This window comes from Varanus komodoensis, unplaced genomic scaffold (genome assembly GCF_004798865.1).
Source record: "Varanus komodoensis strain SLA01 unplaced genomic scaffold, ASM479886v1 scaffold25, whole genome shotgun sequence".
In the NCBI taxonomy this organism is placed as follows: domain Eukaryota; kingdom Metazoa; phylum Chordata; class Lepidosauria; order Squamata; family Varanidae; genus Varanus; species Varanus komodoensis.
Window position 1 is genome coordinate 7,523,617 of NW_025335661.1, and position 27,183 is coordinate 7,550,799.

The following is a 27,183-nucleotide window of genomic DNA, read 5'->3' on the forward strand; positions in this document are numbered from 1 at the left end:
TGATCTGGTTAGCCAATGGTGAGGTCTAAAGCTTTCATCCCATAAGCCTCAGTGTTAAATACCAGTATCCTTTTACAGAATCCGTTTAGCTTTAGAACACTAACAGTGCAGTTCTATGCCTGCTTATTCAGAACGACTATGCTCAATAGAACTTATCTGGCAATAAGTGTATATAGGATTATAGCCTGAAAAAAGGAGCATTTTTACTGTTCTCCAATGATGCGTATAATTCCTGACCCAATTCTGAATTGAACTGAGGGGAATTCAGCCATGACTTGTGAATTCACCCACTTGAGAATATATTCTTCCTCGTTTCTTATACATATTTTGGGAGCCTTTAAATACTGACTGCATAGATTTCTACAGCAGTTGCTGTACAACTGGCCTGAAGTTCTTTTTTTTCCATTTCATCAAGCACTACTTGTCAGTCCAGGGTGGGACATAAGATGCAACCATATGCATCTTTAAAAACCAAAAATACCTACAGTTCCCCAGGCGATTATAGGACTTTTTTTCTGTCCAGATATCATAGGATTGCACCCTTTAGAAGGCTCTGCGGAATATATTATTGGGCACCAGTTTTTACCTGACTACAGAGACTGCACTGTAGACATAAATTGCTCTTGACATGCAAAATGCAGCAAGTGCAACAGCATCAGAATCATCTACAAAAGATCAATATCCATGTTGTCAACAGGGATAGTATTTCTGTGTGAGGGTCATGAAAATACACTTGTTCATGTAGCCCAACTCAGACGTTCATATTGTTAGGACCATCTGGTAGCAAATTCTGATTGTGGTTATACCAGGCTTCCTCAGCCTATTACCCTCCAGAAGTTTCCGAGTTAATCTCTCAGCCAGCATGCCAGCTATCACAGACAATGTTTGAGAATGCTAGGAACTTTCACCCAGAACATCTGGAAAATGGAGCATGCTCTAGAAGTATATCTGGGAGCAAGACATGCTGAACTCAATGGGATTTCTTTGGAGCAGACATGTGTAGGATTCTGCTTTCAGCCTGCAGTTCTAAAGTACCTGGAAGCAAGCTTTGTGGAGTTCAATAGAATCTATGCCTTGGTCAATGTGTATTGCATTACATTGGCCATTCACTTGTTTAGGGTAGAATTCAGAAAAAAGTTAGAAGGACTCAAAACTTGCTTAAGTTGGACTCAAAACTTTCATGTTTCTATGTTTCAGAAAGACATTAGCTATTTCTTTCTAAAACCAGATTAAAACTTCTAACTATTCACTTGCTTCTGATCTTATGATGGTTTGTTTGTAAATTGCCATTTTGTTATAAAATGACCACCTTGTTCTATTTGTTTCTTTTAAAATAGATTATTTGCTTATTGCAATGATCCATTTGACCATCCTGGCTCAATTATTTCCATCCATCAAGAAATATATTTTCTCGTTCTAGACTGAAGCATAAAGGATTTAAGTATTTCATTGTGGGAAGAACTATCATTTTGTTATGAATAAAGATGTGCTATAAATAGAACGCCAGCAATCATTTCAAAGAGAAATTTGAATGTTAGTGAACAAGACCCTGCAGCCTTTTGGGCCTGGATGAAAAGCAAGTCTGAAAGCTGCCAATATTGATGTACAATATTTGACGCAGTTGTTTTATCACACTGAAACCAGTCACAGAGACAGAGAGCGAGAGAGAGAGGAGTGAGAGTGGGTGACAAATATTAGAGGCACCATACTCAGAGCTTTATGAGTGATTTCCTGGTGTTTTTCATTATGTATGATTGGGAATATATGGACTTGTGTAATATATGACCAGCTTTCAGAAACTGCATTGATTTTGTAGGAATGGGAAAGACTGGATATTTTGTATGAAATATTGTAGCATGTTGGGACTGTGTGTTGGCAGGGCAATATGACAGATTGTTAGTATCCCACCCGGTGTGAGAACAAAAGCATTTTGTTTTCTTCTGGAGTGAATGATTGTTTGTAGCATTGCCAAGTCAAGTGCTTGCCAGTCCAGAGATATTAGGTGGTACAAACTATTTCCTCTTTCCAAACTTCAAGGACTGGATGAGTGGGTGTGAAGTAAGGCACTTACTGGCCTCATGCAGGCCTGATTCAGGGCCTGAATTAACAATACATTTGGTAGGTCTGGGGGAAGAACAAACAAATGGGACAAATTGTGCCCCCACAAATAGGGTAGGGGAAAAGGTCCCTGCTAACACGTTTGTGTTGAGTTTGTTAAACATGGAGTTGTGGGGGCCTATCCCTTGGCTGTAGAGGCCATCTACCAGTTCAGTGGTAGAGAATCTAGTGCTCTTCAAATGTTTCAGACTACAAGTCCTGTCAGCCCCTTCCAAGTGTCCAATGGTCTGGGATTAATAGAGATGCCATCTTGACCCTCTGGAGGGCATTGGGTTGCCTACCCCTGTGCTAATCACTAACCTGGATTAGAAGTTTAAGGTTTAAGTGCAAGTATAAACCATGACAAAGTCCAGGTGAAAAATCCTTTTTCAAATCCTCATTTTCACACTTTAGCCTATGCAGGAAAATGTGCATTTTGTGTCTAGTTCTTGGTATTTTGGCATAGCTAAATTGGCACATAAATCCAAATGTGGGAAAAAAACAGTTTCACAAAACAGTAAAATCTACATGATCTGGAAAAAGTCTGTATGCTGCAGAATCCATGGGCTGATTCATCGAAATCCTAGCTCAGTTTGAGGATTTGGCAACCCTAATTGTCAGGGTGCTTGTTTTTTAGCTATAAAATCCCAACCAATCCCAAGCACAGGATCCTTTTGCTCTGAACTGGACTTCCTTTGAAACCAAGGACCATGATTGCTGGGCTGGAAAGCAAACAACCTTCCTAGCTCAGAGAATTCCAGCAGACTCGCTCTCCACTTTAGAGCATGCTGGTTGTATTTTGGCAGCTTTTTATCACTAGGTCCCTTAGCCAGGCAAATCTGTCAAAAGGCAGCACTGATGAATTCTGCTGAGCCACGGATTTTGCAAGGTTGTAAAGTTTACCTTAGGTTCAGGCAAGCTTTAGAAGCTCTAGGATTGTTGTTCCAGTCACCACTCAGAACAATTGTGGCTGATAATGCAAGCCAGACAAACCAAAATAGAAACAAGCGCACACATTGACAACACTGAAAAGTAGGCAAAATTATCCCCCTACATAAGTCAACCGGAAAATGAGAAGCAACCCCAGGCTCCCAGGGGTAACTGACTAATTCTATACTGCCTGAAAGAAGCTGGGAGCGTGGACTCCTAGGCAGGTGCCATGGAGCAAACCTATAGCCTTCAGTGATGCAGTACCTGCACTTCTTGACTAGCAGGAAGTTAATAAAAAATACCCCCCCCCCCGCGCCATTTGTGTATTTCCTCTGAGATTAACTGCAGTCCTCACAGTAGCTGTTGGGGGAGGGGGGATGAATGTTTCAAACATCAGGATAGTGTTCCTTGTTATAATGTGAAATATTTTGTGGGGGCTTAAATACAAAGGTCACAGATTCATTTCCAGAAGAAATGCATCATCAAAAAGCGCACAATATTTGCATGTGCAAATTTAAATGCATTGGCATAAAGTAGGGGCAGAGACCTGTCATTTCAATAGGAATACAATGTACCTCACCATAGCTGATAAGATGGTCTAAGAGTACTCTTCATGCTCAGGTACCAACTGTGGATGGACACCTCCAAAGCCACTCTCCCTCTTTACAGTGCTTGGCCCAGATTACAACTGCCAGCTATTGCAGATTATATTGCCTGAGTAACTCCTGGGGCACACGATGCTGCTCATTTTCCGTCCATCTCTTTGTCCCTCTCATTTTCCAGATTTATCATGACCGGCTTTATTCTGGTTTTAATCCTTCTTATGCTTCCTTTGGAGTGTGTGCCACAAGTGTGCACAGCTGGCACTGTCCTTGCCTTCCCTGCAGGGTGGGGAGGAGGAGGGAGTGTTGCAGCTGGACTCAGGTTGCGCAGAACAAGACAGCAGCTCAGAGAGCCTCCAGTTGCTTTCCTACCTTCTTCACCACCCCCACCCTCAGACTTCTCTCTTTGTCTTGTTAATGTCCCTGCTCATGCTCCCCTACCCTCTGAAAAGAAAAATATGCTCATGGTGTCTTTTCATGCCTTCTTTTTGTTCTCTTGCTTAAGAAGCAACTAGCAGAAATGCATGTCCACTCAGCAGTAAATCACATAATCTTCGACGACTTTACTCACAACTAAATCCCATTGACTTCAATAGAGCTAACTCATGGGACAGTCCACACAGGAGGGAGCTGTACTTGCTTGCTTTTGGTGAAGAGAAAGAAAGCAGCAGCACCCTTTCTCTTTTGGCATGATTTTGTGGCAGGTCAGGGAGGAACAGGAGCAGCTGTAAATTTTTTCTCCCACTTTTGCTCCTTAAAAGGTCACTTTCATGCACACATCTTCTTTCTAACTCCTCCCATCATTCTCAAATAATGACAAATGTCTCCTGGCAAGCAACACCCACTAATAACACCAGGGAGTACATGGGTGATATGGGAAATATCATGAAAACTGTGGTTCTCCAGCAACCGGTCTTGCTGTGTGTGCTAAGAGTAAGCAATGCAGGATTGGGATATGGCATATTGGGATAACGTCTTAACAAAACAAGGTTAACCAGCTTCCATCAAAGAGAAGTCATCTTCAGACAAAGGACTATAATAAGCCAGATCCCCAAAACGGAGGAGTATCCTCTGTAAAATAGGACACCAGTAGTGAATGGTAGCTAGCAAAAGCCAGTACCTCACATTTTAGTAGGTACAGGGTAAGTATTTATTGGATTTCAGTCTAGCAGAAAAGTTAGACAAAGACAGGGTGAAGGCAACCTATTCACACCATAAAACACACCACCTTCCCAACCAGTTTAACTATTGCGCTAAATACCATACTTTGTCTCTGCCAATCAAATGCATGTTTTGTATGTACATCTATCTGCATGGATGTGAGCATGCCTGATAAATGATATAGGTCAAGGTACAATGTAGCTGTACTTTGCAGTTGTAGCCAGTTGCACAGCTGTTGCAATATAAGTATTTATTTATTCATCCATTCATTCATTTCCTTCTTCCATTATTAGATGTGTTCATGGATTGAGGAAAGCTTGTTTGAGTGGATAAAAATAGTGCAACTTCAATTTTTAGGCAACTTCCGATTGACAAATCCAATTTATGCTAATCTTGAAAGCAGTTTTCAGATAGATATTCAAAAGTGTGTGAGAGCGCACGCGCGCGCGTGTGTGTGTGTGTGTATATATATATATATTCTGAGTAATTTATTCTGTTTATTCTTAGGGGAAATGGAAATTTCAAAGGAACTTCCATCCTTTATCCTCAAAAGATTTGACATAACAGGGGGAGGGAATGTGGTAATTAGATAGCACGAGCATTCGCAAGTGGTTATACATTCTGAACTGAAAACTTTGGGCACAATCCACCAACAAGTTCTGTCTATTTGTGCAGCTGTCAATGGGTCTTGCACAGAAGAATCTTCTAGTGGATCATGCCCTATATTTTCTGAAGTGTGAATGTGCTAATTAGTGTTAATAAAAAGGATGTCACTTTATTTTATTTAGAAAATATATGGTACATTAGGAGAGCATAATTCAATATATGTTAATATAATGCAAAACATCACCTTGAAATGAAACATAGTCTATTTCTCCTTCACGCATACACAAAAGTAAATAGGCAGCCTCATTTTGAGAGGTTTTGTGCTTACTATGGATGCAAGCTAAAAGCTGCAACTGAAGGCAAGGGATTTTTTAAAAAGACAAGTTCCATTCTAGGTTGTGCTGTCAAGAACATAGCTTTCAAGGCCTGGAAAGTTTCAGTATCACTTCTGTCACTCCAGAAGGGAGCATCTTCTGCAGTACTTGGTTCATGTTAAACAGATGCTGCCAAAAAGGGACTGTGAGGATACTGGGGTCAGGAAGGCAGGCCATTTCAGGATATGGCAAAGAACTGAGTATCTTAAACTGAAAGAAGTGAGCATAAGGAAGAGAAAGCTGTCTGAATAATTAATTGAATGGCTTTCTGAATGGCTATCTGAATAATTGAAAAGCACAGCAGGAGGAGGAGTAAACTTTAACTTGCAGAGTTTTCGTTTTTGTGAAACAGCATGTAAAACGTACCAGGGCATGTTCAGAAGGCACATGAGGCAGTTGGCTGCAGTTAAGCAGGACCAGGTCAGGCCAGTGCTTGGAATTGAGACCACATGGGAATCCCATATAGCCAACCTGAGTTTCGCAATGGAAAAAAAAGGTGAGACAGAAATATAAACTTAAAGTTTCTTAGCAGTGTGACATTAATCAGCATGAAATACTTATGCATCCATAATATGTATTCCCTACTTTTCAGTCAAATGTTTCTCACAGCAACTTGCAATAGGAAAAAATGGACAACCCTTACACACACTGAACACCTTCACAAATACATGGACTACCCAGTGGCTCTTAGGGTCAAACATCATATTACCTGTTTATTGTATTTTTATATAACTCTAAAGGAAGTATTGGGTCAGGGACCCAGTCCAAATTGGGACCATGGAGAGAACAAAGGGATAAAGGTCACTATCCCTTCTTGCCAATGTCCTGATTTACACTGGGCTCCCTGCTCTTACTTTAGAGCCAAAGAATGTGTGTGTGTGTGTGTGTGTGTGTGTGTGTGTGTGTGTGTGTGTGAGAGAGAGAGAGAGAGAGAGAGAGAGAGAGAGAGAGAGAGAGAGAGATGTAGCTGCTACCTGTGCCTTTAAACAGAATGAAGATAGGCCCTTTATCCTCCAACCAACAAAATTAGCATGAAAAAGCTAACGTTTCCTTTCTTGGATGTTTTTAACGGCAGATTGAAATTGAGAAGCATCTGTTTAGAGTACTTCAGAAATGTGGTTTCCTGCTTTATGGAATACTGTTGGACTAGATCCTCCTTTCTTGACCTAGTGTCCACTAGCTAAGATGGACAATGGTTAGGAATTCAGTAGTCCAAAACATCTAGAGGGCACTGAGTGGATGAAGACTGGGCTAGATTACATTTACCTTCCTATCGGATGCATGATTTTGTGTTTGAACATCTTCTGATAACTGAGTTCACTACATTTATGAGAGCTAAGCTGACACCTTTTTTACACAACAGTTATTCTGACTATCTTCACATCCCACATACAACTATTGGTGAGACATCTCTTGAAATTCAGCCTTTTCCTCTAAAGGTGTCTAAGAAAATAGATGCAATGTAGTAACAGTAACTTTCTAGTGTATTCTAGATTCTAGCTTTCTGCTAATGTGAAGCAGTCCATCCACAATTAAACCATAGAACATGGTGTTCAAACTTTTTTTTTAACTATCATGAGGGTTACTTTGAATTTGGCTTTTCGATGGTGAATGCCTCATAATGAATTAAGATCACATCAGAAACAGCCTTGTCCATTTTCCAAAAATTTTGCTTTTGAGCATGCAGTGACCCACTAAATATGTTTGCATGCACCATTCAGGAATCAGCAAGGACAGACCAGGAGTCATTGTGGGAGTTGTTCCATGCCTTTAAAATGCCTTGGAAAAACAGCCATACATGGTGCTCCTCTGCTTTGAAGTTTAAAGCAACTTGAAGGACCAGGAAGCATGAAAGGGCAAAGGAATTACATCCTTCTGATCCAACAATGAAATATGCATCTCTACATTTTGAATCATGGAGCAAAATATCCAGAAGGTATCAACTAGCCAGAAAGACAACTGGCATCTCTAATTAAATGTAAGCAGCACTTATCAGATAGAGACACATAAAGGAGAAAAAATACACAAAGGATATGAAATATTTAAGAAATGGTGGAACCTGAGGCAAGAAAGCATCAAATTAATAAGAAAATAATGTAAAAGTAATTGATGTTAGTTCTAGAAAACAAATGGACTCCAAAAGTACTAGTTTCATAGTATATTCATAGCCAGCATCAGATCTATTTTTAAATGTAAAGAAAATAAATATCCTAGACATTTTGCAATTTTAGAAAAAACAATTGAATAGTTTTTTTTTCATTTTATTTTGTGAATGTCAATATTTAGCAATGTCATTCCCTCACTCTTCACCACAAGAAAATAAAACTTTAGTAACAATTATAGGAATAAAATAATGGAAACATGGTACATGAGATATAAGGGGAAGTACAGAAATAACCCTGTTCATTCACAAACATTCCTCAGACATATCTTTAAGCAGAGTCATAATATTGAGAAGCATGGGATTTCTACTTAGCCCTTTTTTCTTAAAATAGAACTTCTAGGAACCAACATACCTGGAGATAGCATTAATCACCTGGTGATGTAAGCTCTCAGGTAAGGTAGCACAATGCCTTCCAGGCAGAGCGGCAATGTGTCTTATTTTTCAGAGGCCTGCGTTGCATTTTGAGTTTATGTTAAACATAGGGAACCCTAAGAAACTGGAAGATCAGGGCCCTTGCAGATGGCTGTCAACCACCCGAAACAGCAGACTGAAAAGGCAGGCATGCTGGTCATCTGGACTCAGTCTTTCTCATTATAGTAGATATATCATACTTCTAGTCAATATCTTTTCTAAATGTGCATCTTCACCAATCAGCATGTGCAAATATTTGGTTTGTAAGCTGCCCCGAGGCTTTTGGTGAATGGGGCGGCATAGAAATGTTTTAAATAAATAAATAAAATAAAATAAAATTTTACGCAAATTGGTTTAATTGGTTTCCTCTTTTGTAGCACTGAACATGTTCTGTTTTGGAGAAGTATAGGTAGCCCACCTATTCTCAGGTAGACTCCTAGTAGTGTTCGATATGGATTGCTATCTGTTGCCAGTGCAGACTGTCTGATTGCAGGGCTAGTGCAATCTAATCAGCGGTATTGGTAGCTGCCCAGGAAGGCAGAGCTGCAATGGCTCCAGGCTAATTCACTGAAACATATAGAAGTTGACTTCATACATTGTTTATGAACATCAGGATATAAGAACACAATCCCAGAGCATGTACACAGCAGTAGTGATCAATAAGATTACGCTGGTGTCTGAAATGTACTCTTACTTTTCATTCTGTTTTTTTTTTGGGGGGGGGGGTGCTACTTTTTCTAAGATGTTCTTCAGCCAATATTCTTCCTTGTCATATTGGCAGTTTGAATCTGACCAAGCCCAAATGGAAAGCTCTCAGGGGAATAATCCAAAGATGCATTTCCATATATATTAATAAGCTGTGTGCAGCATTTTCTGCCTCACATGTAATAGAATTTTGAAATGAGCTAGGGCTTATCATCTGAACAGTCAAGACCACAGACTCCTTTCTGTCCAAAGTAACGAAATGAGATCATCTACACCATCGTTTCTATTAGCTGTCTTGATTTTTCTTTACAGGAAAGTGCACATAAATCTTACTCTGTCTCCATTGCTACAGGCTAGGACCAGTGGTGCTTACTATGTAGAACTGGGAAGATCAGTTAAATTCTTTACATCATGGTGCAGAAACTAATTAATGCTACAAAAAGGAAAGGAAATTACACTTCTGAGGACTCAAGTTTGATGTTTAGTGATAATCTCTAGGAAACAATGTAACAATCATGGATTAAAAACAATCAGCTAATAGTAAACTGAAAAATAAACTGCATGTATTTGTATTTTATAAAATCTGGAAATCTATAGAAATTGTGATGAGAACTAGTTATTATTATTTTTTATTTTTTCATATAAGTTCTTCAAACCAATATGTATTATGGAGATAGAAAATGCACTATAGTACATTCTGATGCCTTCTGAATGTGTCAGACCACAAATCTCATTATCGTCACTCAGTATGACATCACTCACATTTAAAAGACACCAAGATGGGGATAACTGCACTATAGTTTTACAGAAGCCAAGGAATGCCATGTAATCCAAAAACCTTGCTTGGATCCACATGGAGTCATACTGCATATAGACTCATTGAAACCTACAGGATTAAGCTGATTGTGATTAACTCTACATATCACAAAATCTGAATGCAGTCCCCTGTCTCTGGCTAGTGGCTAGATGCCCCATGGGAAGATTTCAAAGATAAAACAAAAGAATAAGGAAATATATTTTCAGAAATCACATGAACTACTGCATGCAGAACTTGATCTTTAAGAAGTTTATCTTTATTTTGCTTCCATTAATTGCAAAATGAATTTTAAAGGTTTCTCAGACTTTGAGAACATTGGCAAAAGTTAAAATTCCATAAATGTACTTCTACAGTGACAACACAGTAACCCATAGTAACTCAACTAAGGAGCTGAATAAGGGTTGTTAAACCATGGGTTGTTGAAATGTGGGAATATTGTACTGTCTGAAACCAGCCACACTAACAAATCATGATTTGTTAACCACAATGATTTGTTGTTATATTTTGAATCATAGGTTGCTTATATTTAACAACCCATAGTTTCCTAGCACAGTTGGATTCAGACAACATGATAACCCATAGGTCAACAACAACCCATGGTTCAAAGGCAACTTATGCTCATCCCATACTCAGCTGCTCACTGTGGGTTATGTTGTTTGAACCCAGCTGTTACATTGTATTCTGGACATAGTTCAGTCACAATTCTCATTAATGATACAAAGCTTTTTGTGATGCTGTAACTACCATTATGGATTATCTGAAGAACAAGTTTAGAAAGACTAAATGAAGTACATGTATCCACAGTTTAGCTACACACATACAAAGATTCAAAGTGGAACAAGCATGGAAGGGAGAAATGGTATACCAAGTGCAGACAATGTTTGCAGAAACTTATTTCCTGTCTCTATTTTCTTGGTGCCTTTGCCCAGATTTTGTTAGATTTGCCAGAATGAATCAGAAACAGAGTTAGAGCAGGACAAACAACGTTCTGAGCAGTGAGTTGCTGTCCCAGACCCTTCTCTAAAACAGAGGTTACTTGCTGGTCAACAGGGTGAATAGGGACACAAGCACTTTTACCACCAATGAGAGATGCTTTGCATTTCTACTTAAATATATTTATTATATTTATATAATATATTTATTATATTTCTTATTTTAAAATGTTTGAATAGATATGCATATGCAAGTGTTACGTAAACTGCTGTCATGTTCTGTTCTTTCTGGTGATCTATAAGTAGCTGCTGTATTGGATTCAAGTGGTAGATGAATGAGTAATCAGCCATTTTTCCAGGAGTAACATCCCTGAAGATCCGACTCCATGATTCCAAACTTGTGTGGCATATACATATGCTGGCTTGTGGATTTGGGCACTACTGCCCCCTTGTGCCTGCAAGGTTTTATAGAATTAGGTTGATTCTGGGAATGTAGGGTAGAAAACTATGTTATTAGAAATGCTTCTGGCAATATGAGAATTATCTTTAAGGGTGTGACTATGCTTCATTTAAGTTTGAAATACTACTGCTAGCATATTCTCATTAGTATCCTCTACTAGAAGAGTCAGATTTTATCAGTAATTATGAACATACTTTCAACACTGTCTACACATCACAAAATCCTTACACTTGATCTTTTCTTGTTCCTTCAAGTTTCAGTTTTCTTCAAATTTCTTGGCTGCAGTCTCCCTTTGAATGATGAGTGAGCCAGGGTATATGAAATCTTTCTCAATTTTGATTTGAATTAATACAAATGGAGCAAGGAATAAAAGGAACACATGGTTACAGTCTATTACTGACACCCCACCCCACACCAAGGAAAACATGACAAGGAAACATGTGAAAAGCAAATTGCCCGTGTCATTATGGGAGACTTCAAGCTCCAAATCATGTGAAGTACTAGTTCCCTTTTACTCAGCACTGGCTAGATTTCATCCCGAGTATGGTGTACAGTTCTGGGCACCACAGTTTAAGAAAAAGTCATGGTGGCTTTTTGCCAGTGCTATGGTAGCATCTGCATATCTTAAATTAGTAATATTTCATCCATCAATTTTCACTCTTTCCTCTGATTCTAATCCCACTTACTTTACCTTGCATCCCAGTCACCTACAATTAGCAGCATACCTTGTTCTGGTATGTTACCAATTTCTTCTTGGACACCTGCATGAAAGTTTTCCATTTCTTTTTCTTCAATATCTGTTGTTGGAGCATAGACTTGAATTATGGTTATGTTGATAGGTTTTCCATTGATTCTGATTGATATTATTTGAATTTTGAATTTTAACCTCATACTGCCAAAGCTACATCTTGCCGCTGTATTAGAATGATTCAATTTCTTCTCAGTTTTTCATTTCTAGAGTAATATACTTTGTGTTTGTCTGATTGGAAATGTCCCATTCCAGTCCACTTTAGTTCACTCACACCAAGTATTGCAATGTTCATTCTTTCCATTTCTTGATTTTTGATTTCCAGGTTGCCTTGTTTCACATTTCTTGTGTTCCATGTTCCAATTATATGTGTTGTGTACCATTGGACTTTCCTTTCACCTCTGCCAACAGACTTCCTTTCAGTTTTGAGCTAGTAGCATCATTAGCAACAGCACTCCTAGTATTTGTCCTTTACCCTTCTCCAGTGCCTTCCAACTTGGGGGTGCCTTCCAACTTAGAGGACTCATCTTCTGGCACTGTTCTTGCCTCCTTGACAGCATTGCTTTCAGCTTCTTTGACACTGTTCAACCCCCCTCACCATGTTAAGATGTGCATCCAAGAGGAATAGCTTATTAAATACGTGTTTAGAAAAGCAAGCAAAGAACCAGGCTTCTGACTCTAGTATATAATTTTCCCCGATGACCCAATAGAAGGTAGAAATAGATTTTATTTTTGAATGCATTACAGTTTCATTGTTGACTTGACTGAACAGTTATCTCTAAAAGTATATTAGAATTCCAGAACTAAAAAAGAACTTTTATTTGTTTTATCCCTCCTACAGTACTGTGGTAATGTAGCACTGGTGGTATTATGGGAAAAGGCTCATTTATTACAAATGAATTTGTCCCATTTTATAATTGCTTCATTTTATGAAGAATGTTAAGCAATATAGGTGACAGTAATGGAAATATGTAAACCAGAATGAAATTGAGCTTGATTCACTAATCTTACCCCAGATCCAAACCCTGGCATTTCCAGACAAAAGGATTAGGTAGCAGCAATAGAAAAGACATTTACTTGAGGTTTCAGGTACATTCCAATCAAGATGCCCATGCCCAAACTCAGAAGGTTTCCCACTCTTCCCACTTTTTGTTTAACTAGATAGACACATTTGTGAAGGTGGAGTCAGGAACACCCAATGACCTTTAGATGTTATTTACTAGAGACTAGTGACTTGTATCTCAGTGGGACTCCTCATCCATTACAGTTTTCATTCTGCGATTTATAGGAGCTGTGCATGATGAAGTTTGGCTGGTTGGGGCATGCAGGATGTTGTAAGGCTTTTTTCATGTCTAAACAGTCATAGGATTGCACTCTGAGTGGCCTATTACCTTAGGCTAGGGTGGGCCATTTGTGAACTTTCAGGGATTTTGGCCTCCAACTTCCATCAACTCTGACCATTGGGCATGCTTGCTGGAACAGATGAACTTTGTAGATAAAGCATGTGGAGTTCCACAGGCTGCCCAATTTTCTTTTATGCAAATAGACTTCATTTTCCACTATAGGTAGATACATGTTTGGTGTGGCACTAAAGTGTCCAATAGAGCCCTGAAGTGGGCAGAAACATATTCCATTCTTGATGATGAATGTCCAATTCCTTGGCTTGATCTTGAATATATTGAATCTTTCCGATTTCCACTGCAACTGATGGATAAGCACATGCGTGCACGCACACACACACACACACACACACACACACACAAGGTTGGAATCTGCTGCTGTTAGAAAACATCTACTGAATTATTCAGAATTACTTCTGGAACAGCCCCAAAATCCCTTTGTAAAAGGTTTTAAAATAATAAAACTGGAAAATTAAAATCAGAGTGAAAAGAATATTAACACAGAAAAAGCTTTATTTTCCCCTGAAATAAACACATGTTATTAATAGCTCAAAACTACATAATGGCAATCCTGAATGTGAGGCCATATTAGAGGCAAATTGATTCTGTAATTAAGCAGTGAATCACTTTTTTGTTGCAATTGAAGATACTCTATCATCTTCAACTTTATCTTCTCTATTTCTCTGCATTTACTTTATTTACAGCTTAGGTGGTGAAGTAGTGAGAGGAAATGAAGGGAGCTACGTGGGCAAGCATTTCCGCATGGGATTTATGACAATGCCTGCACCTCAGGACAGACTGCCGCATCCTTGTTCCAGTGGTTTTACTGTGAGATCCCAGTCGCTTCATTCAGTTGGAGGAACTGATGATGAAAGCAGTAGCTGCTCTCGCAAGCAACCACCACCGAAACCTAAACGAGACCCCAATACCAAACTAAGTACTTCCTCTGAAACTGTAAATGCTGGAACAACAAGTAAGAGTGGAAAGCTACCTGACAGGACTGAAGGTAAATGATAACTCCTGTTTACTCATGGAGATTGTAATGAATGGTCATGTTGTGGCAGTGCTTTCATCTAGCGGTGAGAAGGTTGCTGTTGTGCTGGAAGAGAATACTGGGATGGCTCCCCAAACATTTTGCATCAGTGGACACATTTGCATAGGGTTTTGAGGAAGGATCTGATGCACATGAGAGAGTAGTACATAAATGTGCTAAGAAGGCTTTCCAAGCTTGAAGGCCAGAAAATGATAAATATGAAAGAACACTTTAAATGGGATGGGATTTGGAGACGTCTGAAAGTAGAAGAGGTAGAGGAGCAGAGAATGGAGATATATTGAGAAATGGACACATTGAGATTATGGGCCCTTTGGAATTTTGCTTAGGTTGCATTTTTAAGCAGCATGACCTGATTTACACTTTCTGCTCTATTATGTGCATCTGAAGCGTGAGTGTGTAACAGCCATAAGGTTTGGATACAGCCCCTGATTCAACCTGATTTGTTTCAAACCAATGCAGAACCGCCCACCCCCAGTTTTACTTGAGGGCTAAATCTGGAATACAATCTGGCATCCAAACCTTCATGTTTACCATTGACTAATATTGGATATAAACTGGTAACTATCACTTTTTTCTGTTTGACAGAACTTACTTTATTGCAGACTGTATAGCCCCTTCTGAGGAGTCAAAGCCTGCTAAATTTGTACAAATTGGTACAAATACCTTTTGTGGTAGACATGCTTAACATTTTCATACTGACTTTTTTGAACATGCTTACAGTCTTAGAAAGTCCCCACAGTTGTAAGCTCTGGGTTATCAGGACTTCCAACTGCAGTAACTCTCTACATGGATTCAGCTTAGAGAATCTTCCTCAGAGTTCATGGACAATGCATGAAAGTCTAATTGGGTACTGGAGGATGCTAAAGGTGGGGCTTATGTGTGCTTCCAGATTCCTTCTCCACACTTTTGCCCTGCATACAAGCAAGTATATGTCTCTACAGAGCTGCTGTTTTGCCTCTGTCCCTCCAAACCACTAGAGAAGTTTCAGCAGATTCCAGATGCAGATTCAGAGTGATGCCTTGTTCCAAATCAGTCTGATTCAGTGCTGGTTTTAGGATTCAGATGAATACAATGAACCGTCTTACTCTTTAGTTTTCACGTTTCTGTAAATTTTGCAATAGAGTTCTTGGTTCAAGATACATGCCAAAATACGTATAAATTACATAAGATTGAAAGGATATGTTTTAGTTAACAAATGTGCTTTAGTTCTTGGGCAGTAAAGCAATTCAATATATACGTACTAAATAAACAAATATGTACAAAGATGCATATTTTGTGAAGAAAATATTAAAACAATCTATTCTTGCATATGTGTTAAGACTGAACTTGCTACCTGATGCAGAAAAACAATAGAATGGAGCAAATACAAACAAAACTCTTACAGACTAGAGACAGACTCACCTGTCCATTGCATGGGAGCCCTAAAAGGTGAAAATGAGTACTAAAGTGTGAGCAGCAGGACTTCTATTCATAGAAAGAGGTTTCTACTCAGAGAACAACCCCTTGTATAAGCAGAACTCTTGCTGAGTGAAAGCTCCTGCCTTTTATGGACTGAAGACTTTCATTCCAGCCGCCAAAGAGTTTGTGTTAGATATGGAAAGCCATGAAAAGCAAGTATGAGAATCTGAGCAGAAGTATTGTATAATACATATTATATAAGTTAATATTGTTCTTGAGTTATTCGTAGTCCTTGCAGGGGACTTGGAGAGTTAGGGATACTGTCTAAAGAATCTTTTGTTCAAATAAGAGAGATTCCTTACTCATGCCATTTAAAAGCAAACAAAATAAAATCATAATGCTGGTGAATTATGTTTACTCTTCTGTCCTGAAGTGTTCTCTATATTCTGACTCCAAAAGTGAGTATTTCTATTACTCATACCCACCCATGGCATATTATTCATACCAGTTTTACCCACCCTTGGCAAAAGCTAAATAGAATTCTATGCCTAAAAATGAACAGTTACTCAAATTTCAACAAGCAGAAGTTACTGCAAGGTTCCATTTTTTAATGCAAATATTGAATTTGCATTTATTTCAGTACTTGTTACTTTATTAATAGTGAGTAAGAATCACTCTAAACTAAACACAGAATGAATCAATTAAAATATCACTTGGACTGTTCTGATTTTGTAGTTGCCATATAGTCACTATACTACTGCCAAACTTGATCCTACATGACTTTATATATGTTTAAAGTTTGTAACAAATAGGTTGACCTTTAAGGTTTCTTAAAACAGTAGTCCACGACAGTAACAATGCTAACTCTACTATAATAGTAGCAATATAACATTGTACGTAGCAGTGTTAACTATGCCAGGGAGAAACAGTTCCTTTGAAAAAAAATCTTAACTATTTTGTTAATAATGGTTAATCATTAAGTATTTGTATACAATACAAAAATACAGCAACAATGAAAGAAGAAAAAACTCACGATACAAATAAATTTAATTATTCAAATCAATTAGAACAATTAGTAATTAGATTGTATAATACTGAGCACAAAAGAAGCCCCCCACCCCCTGGGACCTTCACTTACATGATGATTAAACTGCAGTTTCAGAACCTGATACTCACAGTCACATATGCTTAACCCACAGAGAAGACAGAGTTTACTATTCAGGCCTTAACTTTTGATTTTCTTATCAGTTTTCCCCTAGTATCTTTATATTACTGGATCAACCACCAGACTTCCTTTCTCATCAGTTACTACAGACAAACTAACCCCAATTTTACCTTCACTGTCATTTTCCAACTGCTCTTTTCCACCTAACCAGAATCTCCAGTCGATCAGAATATTAACCTGACTTGGGCCCCATCTAACCAAACTGATTGTCTCCTTTTTCCTTTAGAACATCACTAAGCACCTGCTACATTAGTGGTTGACAGTAATAAAGAGAGGCTACATACTCAGATTCACAAGATGCCATGTAAATTGAACATTACATAACACCAATAATTTTATACAGGGCATTTCTTCTCCCTCCCTCCCTCCCTCCCTCTCTCACACACACACACCCACCTTGTAGAAATAAGCACAACAATAGGTTCTACATCAGAATTCCCAGAATTGGATGTGTGCCAAGGGAGATCAAAGATCAAGGGTCATGGTAGATTCCTGCTAGAGCGTGTAAGGGCATTGAGCGGTACAGTTCTTCCATTTCAGGACCTCTTCAATCCATGCTATCAGGTAGACAAAGTCTATGATGCAGGATAGCAATAAGCAGGTGGTAGACCTGAGCAGTAGAAATGTTCCCCCTTAGTGCCTCTACTACACTAGATCTCTGGTAGGCTAAAAACCTAGGTGTCAGGATGATCCCAGTCAATAAGGTTTAAGTCTACACAGGAAACTAATCTATGGATTAGAGCTGATGGTTCCAGTTTTATGCTCCATGGCAGATTCTCAACAATACAAGTTTCAACAGACAAGGGTCCAGTTTTGATGAAGAGTCCAAGTGAGGCGTGATTTGGATAGCTCAAGTGGTGGTAAATCCAAGCAACAACGATTCCAGGCAGTGAAGACAAAATGTTCCCAGCAAAGGCCCTGGGACCTCAGCACTGGTTTAAATCCAAGTACATGGCAACAAAAGCCCTACTTATAATCTAAGTGACAGACACTCTAACTCCTAAGCTAGAATTATGCCTAACAGAGCATACCAGTTCTGCCCTTTTTAGACAACCTCAATTACCAAGGAAACAGGTTTGGAACCCTTCTTTCTTCATCCAAGTCTTTCCTCTACATTCTTCCTATCTGCTATATCTTGCAGATAAGCTGTCATCCTCCTGAGCTGCAGGGATTTTGTTCAAAGTCAAACTCTGCAGCTGGTCAGGAGTGTTCAACTCCCCACTGAAAAACCAGGAAGAGTTAAGCTCCCTGGATTTTGATCTTCCACAGCCTTAGCAGGCCCCAATTCAAACCTTTCCCTCAGTTTGTAATCAGATGGGAACATAAGAAGAAAGGCTAAGCTTCCATGGCTTCCAAATGCCCTTTCATGGCCTTTAATTGAGGTCTGGGTTCCCAATTAACTGTTCTGATCCTGAATCAGAACTGTCACTGGTACTGCAGCTAATCTTAACACCTATGAAGGATTGACATCACATGATCGTATTAGCCACCCTAACCTATTTTACAGAATTGTTCTGAGAATAAAATGCTGTTGCTGCTGCTGTTGGTGGTGGTAGAAGCATGTTTGTCTACCTGAGCCCATTGGAGGAAGGGCGTTAATAAATGTCATAAATAATAATGCAAAAATTTGGGGATCTTTTCAATCCGATTTTGGGCAAATGGTTTTGTTTGTAAGAACTCTGATTTTGTTGATATGACTGTCTTTCATTGCTAACAGAGATGGATCAATGTATACTTTCAACAATGCATCCACATGCACCTGAATTTTGTTATAGCATAATCAACCGTCTTATCCTTAGGGTGGCTCATTGACATGGATGAGATGTGAACATGAGCATAACTCTTACTCAGCTCTCATTTATTCTAATGAGGCTTAGCTTATGCTGAAAAACCACTTGGTAGGTTTACTTTGTGTGCAATCTCCAGTGAGCTTTCTGCATGGAAGAAGTACCGCTTGCTGCTCTATAATTCTTGCTCAGACAAAAGAATTTCTCCTACACTGTAATCTTTCTAAGTGGCTGACTTATTGAGGGCATTTACCTTTTAGGAGAGGCAATTACTGTACCAGTAATTGCTGTTTTTCAGAAGCAACACCTTTTTCTATCAAATCACTGCTACGAACCCATCCAGGATGCCAAACACCCATTGTGAGCTTACACTTTTGCCACAGCACTGAAATGTGAATTAGACTGAAACAGATTTTGCGCTGTTAGTACTTTGAGGACAATTTCCTATTCTGCTTATGTCAATGTATGTATACAAAGACTAGTGTTTGGAGGACTTGCAGTACAAGGCAAGTGAAGGTTCTTAGATCTTTCTATTTTGGTATCAGGCATATTAGAAGTAGGGTTGTACCTCCTTTGCATGGGTATACAAAGGTCTCTCAAATGTTTTCTGCAAGACTCCCTCAAACAGTTTTGCTATTTTTAGTTCTTATTCTGCCTCTTCATTGGCAGCTGACGTCGAACAATAGTTACAGGTCTCTCCAAGGGCAGGGTTACTCCTTCAGACTCTGCTGGGAGGGCAAATGATGCCAGGGGATAGGGCCTCACCCCTCATCCAGGCCATGAAAACCCCATAAAAACTTTCATGCCATTCTCTGCATGGAGAAAGGATGCAGCCAGCGTCTGAAGGAGCCAGATTACACAAACCCCAACCAAACGGCACTGCTCCTTCTTGTGGTGCTTATGCCCCATTCAGAACACAAGCGCCACGAAAAGGGATTTGGCCAGGACTTGCAGGACTCAGCTCCTGTAAGCCCTGGCTGAGGTCAGCCCTTTCTGTTGCTCACTCCTCGCTATTTGTCCCCATACACAAGAACAGGAAACTGCACGTTTCTTTTGGAAAAATGTACATTTTCAAGGGCACATTTTTCTAAAGCCCCTGTGTGCATGCATGTAATTATTTTCTCAAAATTCTTCTCTGTGAATACCTCGCTGACTATTTTTTGAATAGTTTTATCCATGCCATAATATTAGCTTGTATGAAATGTTGGATGTACATTTTCTCTTTGATGTCTGAATGACATACAAAGATATTTAACGTGTCCTTCAACTCAGCTATGGCAACCTGGAATAGGAGGCACCCATGGGGAAGATGTATTGTGCAGACAAGTTCTCAACTTCTCACATAGACACACTTGTTCTAGCCTGTATTGAATGTTCAGAATATTTGTTGTAACAAACATGTAAATAAACTCAGGATTATTATCCATATATTTCAGATGACCCTGTTCCCTGCCCAAAAATTCAGCAAATGCAGGGGATTATGAAAATGGAGGATTGTCTGCATCCCATTTTTGTACCCACAAAAATTTCCATTGAAGACAAATGACAACTAAAACCTTAATCTTTGTCTCATCTCTCAATGACCCTCAGTCTTCATTTTTGTTGAAAAATAGGCCTTCACTTCTTACAATTTACATCCATAACACTGGAAAAGGTGCTAACACTTCCTTCTCCTAGTCATGATGTTATGTGATAAAATATTCAGCACTGTATTAGGCAAAACTCTCAAAGATTCCTTGACTTCAAAAGGTTGTCAAACCTGCCTTGTCATTTCATTTTCAATTTAATTCTAGCAATGCAGTGAATTATTTCCATAGCTGATATTCATTATTTGTTTTATCCATGAGGACTAATTGTAGGAAGTATTGTTTAATGCATGTCTGATTTTCCGTAGTATTTGTAAAATAGTCTTTGTACTGTAAAATTGGCAAGCAAATTGGCAGAGTGTTGCAAAATGGATATAGAGAACAGAATACAGGTTGTATCCAACTGTGTTTGAAATAGACACTGCTGAAGAAACAGTTTCCTCCTCTCTGGCAACACTCCCCCTAAAATGCCCATTAATTAGGGGAGTGTTAGGAAGGGAAGTTCTTGGATCCCTGGTGCCCTATTTTACAAAAGACAATCCTTTATTTGAATTCATTATTTCAGTTTCTATTGCTTCAACTAATTAATGCATTTTGAATCTTTGAAGTGTTGATAGATTTTATTTTGGGTTTTATTTGTATTTTTAAGTTTTAAAATATCTATATCTTATTTTATCATGTCGCAGTTGTATTAATTGTTGTGACCCTCCCAGGGACCTCAGGCTATTGGGAGGTATGGAAATGTAATAAATCTTTATGGTAAAGGTATCCTGTATTCAAAGAGATGCCTAGTTCAAGTCTTGCTGAGAAATAAACAACCTTAAAAAGTGAGAGCCATTTTGAAGTAGCTTATCCACAGTTAGCACCAAGAGAAAAGAAGACACTGAGCAGGCATACATGTAAATCAGTCTTACTCCACTAAGGAGAAATTTTTCATATTTCTATGTAAATTATGATTAAGTCTAAATCTGGATTTTCAATATAAATTAACATATGCAAAAGTTGTGCAGATTGGTTTTGTCTTCTTGAGTGATTCATGTCTCCCATGTGGGTAAAACATAGGAAGTAGCCTTATACTAAGTTAGACCTGGTGAATCTAGCCTAATCTTGTAGACACTTACTGGCAGCACTGTTCCAAGACCAGCTAGGCAGTTTGGGATGAACTTGGATCATCCCAAACAGGGATTACTTGGGGTACTGGGAAATAAAACTGGAACCTTAAATCTAGAACTTTATGCTAAACCACTGTACCTCATACTGTGAGTAGAAGTCTGCTTATGTGACATTGGATGTTGCCCTCAATGGCTTTTTATGGAAGATACATTCCATTTTAAAAAACACAAACATCAAAAGAACCTGAAAATGTTTTATTATGTAAACACTGATGTAATACACATGCTGTTTGCATGTGTGGCCCCTACACTTGGCTACTGAACATATGGCTGACAGGCTGTGAGGCCACTGCATGTGTTAGTGGTGAGGGAGTGGGACTCCGCAGTGTGACCCCATGATCCCTGGAATAGTGAAATACAAGGCAGAGTAAAGTAGATCAATGGAGGAACATAGCAGGGGAAATTGTCATAAGCTTCAATTTCATCTAGGGCACAAGCCCCTTTTTACACATGATTACCCCACCTTGCCCCATGTTATGGACCATTCATACGATTTTATTCATCCATCCATCCATCCATCCATCCATCCATTCGTTCGTTCAATTTCTATGCCAACTATTAGTCAAGGACACTCCCTCCGATGAAGAAACAGAAGGGGATGCAGCATTCCTGGGATGCCAGGATAATACAGAAGCTTCTGGAATGCTCCTGTAAATAGTGAGAACCATACAGCCAGCAGTGAAAGTGCAGCTCCATGCAATCCCGCTCAGTTTGCCCAGTTTCAGGAGTTCTTCAGTGCTGAATATAATAAACAGCAGAGAAGCTGAGAAGCTGAGAAGCTGTTCAGCGATGCAATTACTATGGAAACAAGAACCTGGAATGACACATTAAAAACAGAAGACTTTAAAAATATACTCAGATTTTCTTTCTTTTTGTCCTCCTTACTGTGGCCATTTTTACAGTGGATGCTTACATGGGATTTTGCTTGTCCAGTGTCTAACTGAGGAATATAATTGTTTGTCATTGTTTTTTATATTGTTCTATGCTTTTATAGTGAAGAAGAGCTGGATATTAATGATCTTAAATAAAGAGATAGATCGCCATGAACTCTAATGTCTGTTCAGTCTGAAAATGGGTCTCATTTGCTCATTGTCCCACATTAAGAGTGTTTGCATTCACATGTGTTGTATCACAATCTTGGGAATCATTTTAGTGTTAGTCTTGAAAAAGACTTGATGTTAGAGATATTAGAGATATGTATCCTCAGGCCTAGGGGCAATACGCAGCCTTCCTGGGACCACAGTCCAGCCCTCCATTTCCCCAGAAGGATATGCCCCATTCCCCTTCCCTGGCCTCACCCCCTTTCCCTGCCTGCAAGATTTTTGTGGTTTCCCAGTGTTTGTGCCTAGTGCCTGTCAATTTTAAAGGTTAACATTTCTTACCTGGAGCATTTTTGGTTAGCAAGAGCATTAATGACTACTAGTAAGAGCATTGTGTTAAGTATGTTGCTATTTTAGGACCTGCCCTTTTGCCTTTGGCCCTGCTCATCAATGCAATGTGCCCCCCCAGTCCAAACCTTCTCCAAAACAGAATTTGGCTGTGAACGTTCAACATGATACCTTAAGCTGTGGAATGTAATGTTGCTCATTTAGGATCTAATCCTACATGGTCTTCTTTCTATGTCAAGTCCTGATCCTCCTTGGTGGGTCTCAGTGGTACTATATGTTACCATCATATTTTCTTTTCTCAGATCCCAAGATGGGCTATGGGAAAGAACCCTAAAGCTGAGAAACATTAGCAAATATAACTCTCAGCATTGGTAGTGTTGGCTGCAGCCTACTCAGCGATGATGGCAACTACAGTTTGATGGGCAACATGCTTTCTGGGCAATGTACTTCAGCAGGGAGCTGCCAGTCAACACCAAAGGAATGAATTGTCTTCAGAGTGGGTTTTGGAATTGAAATTGACTTGATTGCTCTGCTGGATGATCTTTGCTGAGAGAGGGATGGAAGAATGCAACCTTGTATATTCTCTTGGACTTCTCAGTGGCTTTATGTGCCATCAACCTTAGAATCCTTCTGGATAGGTTTTCTGGGTTGGTAACTGAAGGCAGTGCTCTACTGTGGTTCTACCTGGATGGTGCAGGGTGATCATTTTCCGTGCCCATTTGCAGTTATTCATTCTCTGGTAACCTCTTATTTAGGTTACTTCATTGCATTATATGTGGCACTGCCTTTGAAAATGGTCTAGAAACTTCAGCTCATATGAAAGGCAGCAAGATAGATCATCATATTATGCCAGTATTTTCTATCACTGGCTGCCAGTCTATCTCATGGCCTGATTCAATATGCTGCTATTAGCATTCAAAATCCTAAATGTCTGGGGCCATGCTACCTGAAGGATCATCCTCTGCCTGAACCATGATATCAGCTTTAGTGGTCCTTCTTTGGGATCTCCTGCCAAAGAAAGTGAGATAGCTACTATGAAGAGAGATGTGTATCCATATACACCTGCCTAGACCTTAAGAACATAACTGGAGGTCCTTTTCTGGAGCCACCACTAAAGGATCTAAGGAAGGTGACTACTAGGAGAAGGGTCCTTTTGGCTATGGTGCACTGTTTGTGTAACCAGCTCCCCAGAGAGGGGTGCCTGGTGCCAACCCTTTATACTTTTAGGTGCCAGACTAAAACCTTGTTATTCTTCCAGTATTTTAGCTGTTGAAAATTGCATTGTTATTTCATATTCTATCATACCACTGTGGATTATAGCACTGTGGATTTAAAATAATTAAATCATTATTTTAATATCATTTACCTATTCTTGTTGTTTCTATTTTTTTTACTCCTTTTGTTATTGTTGAATATATTTTATGGATTATTGTTGTAATTTTTTTTGCTTATTCTTGATATGTTGGGTTATTGTCCAGAGAGCTGTTAGGCTAATAGGAACCATATAAAATGTTTTAAACAAGCAAATAATGTGTGAGGAATATTTTGGGAGTGGGAATCCATCAGATTCCCTGGGCTTGGTTCCCTGGACTTTGGTCTACTTTGTTACAGCTGTGAGCCGGAGTTCCTGGAAGGTGCATCCAGCATGCATGTGGCACTAGCCAGAAATTGTTCATGTGACAGAGTGCATGATGCAAAACAAAGTTGCGGCTTGTGTAACCTTCATTCCATGAACAGTCACTGACTTCTTCTTAACTTGCTTTTCAAGACAGAGCCAAGCACAAGAAGAAGTCCATGAATGCTATAGAGATAGATTCTTTAGAGCTTCATCACAGCCTTCACTATAAAGAGGGCTTTTTCTGTTGTGGCATCCCAGCTGTGGAATTAAATTCCCAGAAAGGATTTCATGGCACCTATGTTGTGCTATTTCTGGTGAAGACCATCCTAATTTCTGAGGCATTTTAGTCTTTAAGTTTCTGTTCTTTTCAATTGGTTTCAGTACAAGCCCATGTGGATGCCCATTATTCTCCAGAGCTGGAGGACGATGAGCATCCTCCCACAAGAGGGCAAGGACTTTGGGGGCAAAGGTTGCCTCTGCAATCCTCCCATGCTGCAAAGACCAATCTTGGTAGCTTAAATCTCTTACCCAAGGCCACAAGTAAAAGAGGATGAGATAGCACCAGGGTACCACATATCAGCTCTTCTCATCACCATTATCTGCAATAGCCACCATCTTCCAGTTTGAGGTTGGTCACTGACCTTGGGGCCATAGCTGACCCAGTTCATTTTCTACTGACTGTGAGGCTGGAGGGACAGCACTTCAAGGGCAGAGGCCCAGCCCCAAACTAAAAGTGCATTTCTGAGGTCTAGATGCTGTCTTGTGGCTATAGGACTGCCCCCATTTTGGATTTCAAATCTTTGCCTTGCTGCTAGATTTCAGTTTGATTTATACTTCTAGTATGGACTGTAATTTTCAAATTTTATAGTGTATGCTATCTTGTATTTTAAGTTTTTAATTCTTATGAATTTCCCAGACAGTTTTGGCTTTTCTGTAGTATAGAAGTGTAAAAAACAAAATAAAATACTTGATTATTTGCTTAAAAGAGTCTGAAATACTCTTGGTTTGAAAATACTCATTGAAAACATTTTAAAATGGAATTGGAAGGTTAGATATCCACAGAGTGCCATTTTTGATTAATTTTAGTATTTGATGTTTATCCAAGGTTGTTCCTTTACACAGTCCTGATGAAAAACATGGAGCTAAGGAATAAAGTCCAGAGGCGGAAGTCCCAAAGTGTAGAAAGTAATCAGTCATTTTGTAATTTCCCAAGAATGTTCTGTTGATGGATATTTCATTGTGGGAAAGGTTAACTAATTCAGTTCAGCATAAACACAGAGGTGGAGAGCTGCTTTAATATGGAAAAGCAGACAGTCCAGAGCTCTCAGATTAGTGAGAGAGCAACAGCGTCTATTCTTCGTGCCCCTAATAAGCAAAACATCAAAGCCTGTGGGCAGTCACCAGTAATATGACTTTATTCATGAGCAGTTGAAGAGTACTTATAAATCTTCTGCAAATTTCAACCTACATTTTGGGATTCCATTGTCACCAGAAAAGTTCTGTTCTGTCAAGTCATCTTCAGCTTCTGTTGCTCTTACAAAAGAAAGCCTTTCAAGAGTACTGTCCTTCACAGCCCAGTTCAGCATTTATAAATGCAAGGATGTGGCTTCCTTTATAGAATCAATCCATCTCAGATTTGGTATCCCCTTTTTGCTTCTGCTTCAATTTTTCTTAGCAAGACTGTTTCCTCCGCTGAGTCTTGGCTTCTCAAGATGTGCCCAAACTATGACTGTGTCAGTTTCAGAATATAGAATTCTTCTGGAGCTGCATTTCTTCTAGAATGTGCATTCTAAGCAAAACTAAAGATATTACAGCACAGTCCTGTACATGTCTCTTTAGAAGTAACTCTTGTTCTTGTCAATGGGGCAAAGTATATATAGTATATCATCCATCCATCTATGTATTTCTCATATTTATTACTTACCCTGGTGTTCACAGCTCTTAAGGTGATGCACAACAAAAACATAAATAAAATTCAAGATCCACATAAATGCAGAAGCACTAGACCAAAACTATCAATTAAAAGGAGTGATTAATTAAATGAAGCAGCAGTGAGAGCAATCTTACACCAGAAGATCTACAAATATCGAAAATAGTTCTTTGTTTTTAACCATAGCAATAGAAACATACATAGGATTAAAAGGCCTGAGAGAATAAAAGGACAATTGCTTAGTGCTGAAATATACCAGCATTGATAGTAGAACTATCTAGGGAGGGGTATTCCCTATGTGAGTACTACCACTTAAAAGATGCACTCTTGAGTAGCTAACTCCTGGGTGGGACACAAATTATATCTGTCTGTCTGTCTGTAAAATATTTGCCAGTGCGTAAATTTTCATTTTTACCAGTTTAAGCAGGGAGAGCGAGCGAGTGAAGGTAGATTTAAAATTCTTTATGATGCATTGCCTTTACAAGTGAAGGGGTAGGAGTTTAATTGTTCTGTATACTTAATGCCAGTCTTCTTAGTGAGCTGAAATGTACAGTGTATTAACTCTGTGTGGAGGTCTGAAAAGCTGATAAACAGCTAAGGCATAATAGAAAATGACAA

At 39.1% G+C, this 27,183-nt stretch overlaps 1 protein-coding gene across 1 annotated transcript in view; it reads left to right on the forward strand.

Annotated features, from left to right (window-relative positions):
• NYAP2 (neuronal tyrosine-phosphorylated phosphoinositide-3-kinase adaptor 2) overlaps positions 1 to 27,183 on the forward strand; it is a 160,412-nt gene that overhangs the window by 68,465 nt on the left and 64,764 nt on the right. Inside the window, 1 exon segment of the mRNA XM_044432989.1 lies at positions 14,112 to 14,413. Within this exon segment, the coding sequence (XP_044288924.1) occupies positions 14,112 to 14,413 (302 nt within the window).